Source organism: Trichosurus vulpecula, chromosome 1, assembly GCF_011100635.1.
Source record: "Trichosurus vulpecula isolate mTriVul1 chromosome 1, mTriVul1.pri, whole genome shotgun sequence".
NCBI lineage: Eukaryota > Metazoa > Chordata > Mammalia > Diprotodontia > Phalangeridae > Trichosurus > Trichosurus vulpecula.
Window position 1 is genome coordinate 425,460,684 of NC_050573.1, and position 6,000 is coordinate 425,466,683.

Here is a 6,000-nt window from a genome sequence, read left to right on the forward strand (position 1 = left end):
CAGCCACCTTCATGGCCTTTGGAACAAATTGTCCTCATCTACTCATTCTACCAAGGGAAGTCTTCACGTGCTTGGGGCAGACACCCCCCTAACTCACCAACAGGTTTGAGGCCTATCAGTAATTAACAGATAGCAAAAAGTATGACATACTGGAAAGTGGAGAGATCTGGGTTCAAATTCTGCCTCATGCGTGTCACCAGCAGCAAGTCAGGCCACCTCTCTAATCCTCAATATCCTTATCTGTGAAATGGGGGAAATGATATTTAATACACTCCATCCCACAGAGGGACTGTAGAGATAAAAGATGATGCCTTTAAGGCACTTAGTAAAGTAATGGTAGCAGCATTACATAAATGTAAGGTACTTTTTATGATGATCAACCATAATGACCACTGTCTTTTATCTGTCACGGTCTATTTGCAAGACAAATGAGAAGCTGAAAATAAAACCTTGAAGTAGCAAAGCCCAGTCACTAAAATAGTATTTTAAAAGAGACCTGAATAGCAATAAAAGTTGTATGGAACAATGAGCCAGGAGCACTTTCTGCAATGAGACTAGCCTCCGGTTCTGAAACTATGACATAAAAATGAGTATGAAGTCTGGGAACAAGCAAAGGAAACAACAGGAAACTACTCAAAAATAAGTAAGAGTAAGCTACAGAGGCTTTAAAACTATATGATTTCAGCATCAGTATTTTCTCTGAAGAAGAAAATTGGATGCCACAGACCAAGGAGAGAAGGTGGGTCAGAAGGAGGCGGCTCATTCTGTATGCTCTCTGTGGCCTGCCTATCCCATCATTACACAGACCCACACCCTGTACCTTGTCTTCCCCAATGTGGGGAATAAATCTGTTGCCTTGTATTACATCTCCACAATGGTAAAAGGCAAGGAAAAGATTACAGAGACCAACATCCACTTTTACAGAAAGCTGTGGTTTGCAGTAAGTGCATGGAATTAATTACATATCATGGAGAAAGGTGGGGGGGGGGGGGGCAGGAAGAGTAGTTCTGCAGCCCACCACAGCATCTGAATCACCCAGAGTCTGTCAGAAGCTAGGCAGGAGAAGCTCTATCACTGAAGCTGAGGAAAGTCAAAAGGTCTTTGATGGAGAACTTGGTGCTTTTTCTTTAAGGAGGAGAAAAGAATAAAGAGATACTCAAACAGCAGGCTTGGCTAGGACGTGACAGCTCTCTCAAATGGTGAACAAGATAATCCTGGAATTAAAGTGATTTACATGAGAACATATTAGAGTGAGCAAAACACCATTTTGTACTCCAGAGCTGAGGGTAAGGATGAAAGCAGCAAAGAGAACAGTATTTCCACAACTATGGTGAAAACTAAGTATTTTAAAATATATTAGCAGGGAACAGTGATTTACTTACTTGTGGGGGGCAGGGGAGAGATGTGGTAGGTAGGGAGTCCTAAAGGAAGGGAAGGCAAGGAATGAACACTGTGGTTTCTCCAGTTCTCTTTTAAAATAATAATAATGAAGAGCAGACTTCATAGCTAGAGCCTCTCAAAGGATCTGGGAGCTCTAACAACATATAAAGCATGTGGAGCTGAGGAAAGCAGGGGAATAAATCCTTCTCTTATGAAGGCATTTTTGAAGGATAAATCCTGAGTGGCATCAGCATTTCCAGGATGACTAATTCATAGCTCTTCGCCTACATAATGTTTTTATCTTCTTTATATTCTTTAAGGCACTTTTCACACGTTGACTCATCATAGACCACCCTGAGATATAGGTAGAAATAAAAAATTTCCAGAATTATTGAAGGCATTGGGAAAACCCTTCTCTGGCCAAAATTGGAAACTAAGTATCTGTCTCCTGTTGGGGAATGGCTAAACAAATTGTGGTACATAAATGAAATGGAATATTATTGTGCCAAAAGACAACTGCAGAGGAAAATGGGGAGACCTCTACGAACTAATGCAGAATGATCCATATAAAACTAGGAGAACAATTAATACAACATTATAGAAAAAAAAAACTTGGAAAGATTTTAAAACTCTGTTTATCACAATGATAAGTCATGAATTCAAAAGCATGATAATAAAACATTCCACTTATCTCCTGATAGGGAGGTGATAATCTTAAAATGCTGAAAAAGACACCTATTTTTGTACATTGCTAATGTAGAAACTTACTTTACCATGATATGCAGATTTGTATTGAATGAGTTGTTTTTTGTTTTGTTTTAAATTTGATTAATGGGCAAGAGAGGAGTAAGAGAGAAGAACAGATTAATAAAAAACTTTATTACAAAAAACTTCTTCCCTTCTGCTTTTTTTTCTCTCACTCCTTTTCTAATGATGGTTTAGGGGACACTAGATAAAAACTTGGCAAGGGGGAGAAAGACATATATGCGATAAATTTCCATATACTTTACAGACCTAAAATCTCTCTGATTTACAAATATAAAATCATATTATGTATGATAACTTACAAATAAAGTTGGCATATTTGGCATATTCAATTGTTAAATAATAATTTATTTAGACAAATTACAAACGTACTAATTATATTTACTTATAATTTCTTAATTTTTGTTATTAAAAAAAGAGCTACAGGCTGAACTCAAGGATCATAGATTTAGAACCAGAAGAAACCTTAGAGGTCAGAGAATTCAATCGTCTCATTTTACACCTGAGGAAACAAAGGCTCAATGAGGTCAAGTGACCTGCCCAAGGTAAAATACTGAGTATTTCCTAGAAGGGGTTCAAACCAGAGTCTTTCTTACTCCTGGTCTTATACTCTAGCCACTACACTGTGCAGTCTAAATTCTGTTATTTTTATGAGGAGCAAAAACTTAAAATCAAAGAAAATATAAATAAATGAACATTTGAAATAAATAAACAAATGAACATTTTGATGAATTGGGTATTTTCCACAATAATAAAATAGAACAAGGCAAAAAAAAAAACAATCATTCAACATAGCTTTTGCAACATGAAACTTTATCCAATAAGTTAAGTTTCTGATCTTTTCATTAAAAACTCCTGCCAAAGCTTTATTTTTATGTTCACAAACTTCTGAAAAATATCGGCTTACTGGATTAACCTAAGTTTATTTACCCTCCACACATTATCCACTTCTCGATTTAATTTATTTCCAAACATAGACTGAGTTCTTTCACCCACTGTAGATGATGGAGGAAAGTGAAGCAAGAAGCTAAAGACCAGGGGACTTGCCAATGGGGCTAAGCTTCCAAAGGGTTGGGCGTGCTTGTCAAGGCTTATCCAGTACCATATTAAAGTGACTTTTCAATGGGAAGTTTGAAACCTGGCCCTCATTTCATCATCTGCCCAAATACTATAGCAATGACATCATCAGTTTACATTTCTGTTTCTGGATCTAGGCCACGTGGGATGGGGATACACAGCAGTGAGAATTGGCTGACCACAGAGCTCATATTTCCTAATGGAATCTTCCTCTAGTCTCTTCTGCAGTCCTAAGCAGATTCTCAATAACAGAGGATTTTATCTGCTTCATTTGGTAAAGGATGCCTGACAAAATCAGGCTGAATCAATAAATGGTGAAGAAGTCGACTTTAAAATCTTCTGAGTTTAGCTTCTGAACTACACGGAGGGAAGGAGGAGAAAGGAGTAAGCAATATTATCTCATTTGACCCTTCTGGAGTAAGTGTTATGATTACCCCTATTTTATGGTTGAGGAAACTGAGGCAAATGGGTTAAGTGACTTGTCCAGGGTCACACAGAGAGTGTCTAAGACCAGATTTGAACTCAGGTCTTCCTGGCTTCAGGTCCAGTGCTCTATCCGCTAGCTTTTGCACAAAGTAGTAGAGTTCTCTATCCTGCATGTGTGCATGACTGTTACTACTCCTTGAAGGACTCCTTTGTTTATCAGCCCTCTTTCAAAGAACATGACTACTCCAGACCATCAAGTTATTTTACTACAGTTTCAGTGTCACACTTCACTACACAGTATTGCATTCTTTTTGACTTAATTCTTCAGCGGACAGTCAATCAACACTTATTAAATACCTACTATGTGCCAGGCATGGTGCTAGGTGCCAAGGATACAAAGAAAGGCAGCACAGGGGGCTAAGATACAAGTAGCCTTCAGATGCACTAGGACTTCCAGAAGCAAAGGGAGATGGGAGCTGGGCTTGAAGGCAAAACACTTGGATTTGAGTGAAAGCTGGATTCACTAGATGCTACCTTGGGCAAGTGCTTTATTCCTTTGAGCCTCAATGTCCTAATCTGTGAAATGGGGCTAACGTTTATACTGCCTATCTCACAGGATTGTGAGGATTAAAACCTCAGACTGAAGAAGGGTGCTCTGGATTTGAAGTTCTGCCATGTTCTAGGTATGGGACCTTGGGAACACCACTTCACTTTTCTAGGTTCCTCTGTTGTAAAAAGGTAGCAAAATATTTACTGAAATTACATACCTCTTGGAAGTATTAGGTAGACAAAATGAGAGAACATCAGTAACATTCAAGGAAAAGCCTGAAGTTCCATACAAATGCCAGTTTTTTATTTGATTATGATTACAGTTACGATCATGATTGAGGAGCAGTTCTAAGTCCTGTGATCCTATATTATTTCCACCAGTAAAATAAGAACAATTTAGTCCTATTCAAAGGAAAAAGAAAAAAAGTAACCAAATAAACTACATAATCCACCAGAGCAATCTTCTTCCAATGGGAAAAGAATTCCGCATTTAGGTGCATTAAGAAAGGAAGCATTTTAATTCAGTGCTCCAGTAAACTCAGCAACAACCTAAGACAAGAATAAATACAAAAGAAATGGAAATGTGCAACTTTCTTTTCAAAGCTTATGCATCTATTCAGTGCCATACCAATCAAACTACCAAAAGTTTATTTTACAGAGCTGGATAAAATAATAACAAAATTCATCTGGAAAAACAAGAGGTCTAGAATATCTAGGGAATTAATGAAAAGAAATGCTAGGGAAGGTGGCCTAGCCATACCAGATATTAAACTGTACTATAAAGCAGCAGTCATTGAAACTACCCGGTACTGGCTAAGAAACAGTCATGGCTCAGTGGAATAGGATAGGTACACAAGATGCAGTAGTCAACAACCATGGATGGGGTTGGCCTCAACGGGAAAGTGGTTTTTTTCTATCTGTACCAATCCTCCAGAATATCATCAGATTTTAAATGTTAAATTCTTATGAACTAGATCAAATGTATGTGTGTTTTTTTTAACAAGTAAATCTGAGAGCCAATTATCATTTGGGTGCCAATTATTATCCTATTAATATCATCAATGATTAAAAGAATTTAAGGGTTCCATGTAGCTCCAGATGAAATGAGGCTGGAAATGAATGCCATACATATTGTTTTGCTACGATGGGGCAAGAGTAGCATCAAAGAAGGGATAGTACAGCTGCTTGCTGAAGAGAGGCCAGTGAAAAGGTAGGATTCAGCTATTCATTACTTATTTTGTGTCTGTTTTCTCCTCTAGGGAAAATGATCCCTGGTCTGGGAAGAGGTGGAATGAAAATGATTAGCAGTGAATAGAAACCAAAGATAAGCGATGAGGCCAGGCAGTATCTCATTGCCCTCCTTGAAGAGAAGTTATTAATGAATTGTACCCTAGAGTCTGAAGGAAGTGGTAGAAGTGAGCAATGAGCTGAAGAGGGTGATCTTAGAAAGACCTTGGAAAACCATTTAAGCAACACAGCCGGGCAAACGTCCTGATTTTCCAAAAACACAAAGAGGATGAGGGACTACATACCATCTTTGAGAACTATAGAACAGAGAGTCTGAATTTTATTCTTAACCAAGTTTTAGAATACATGATTTTTTGTTTTGTTTTGTTTTGGAAGGGGGAAGGCAGGGCAATTGGGGTTAAGTGACTTGCCCAAGGTCACACAGCTAGTAAGTGTGTCAAGTGTCTGAGGTCAGATTTAAACTCAGGTCCTCCTGACTCCAGGACTGATGCTCTACTCACTGTGCCACCTAGCTGCCCCTAGAATACATGATTAAGGGAGAGAAGAAGTATTCAC

At 38.3% G+C, this 6,000-nt stretch overlaps 1 protein-coding gene across 1 annotated transcript in view; it reads right to left on the minus strand.

Annotated features, from left to right (window-relative positions):
• DEPDC1B (DEP domain containing 1B) overlaps positions 1-6,000 on the minus strand; it is a 99,697-nt gene that overhangs the window by 24,250 nt on the left and 69,447 nt on the right. Inside the window, 1 exon segment of the mRNA XM_036746881.1 lies at positions 1,925-1,952. Within this exon segment, the coding sequence (XP_036602776.1) occupies positions 1,925-1,952 (28 nt within the window).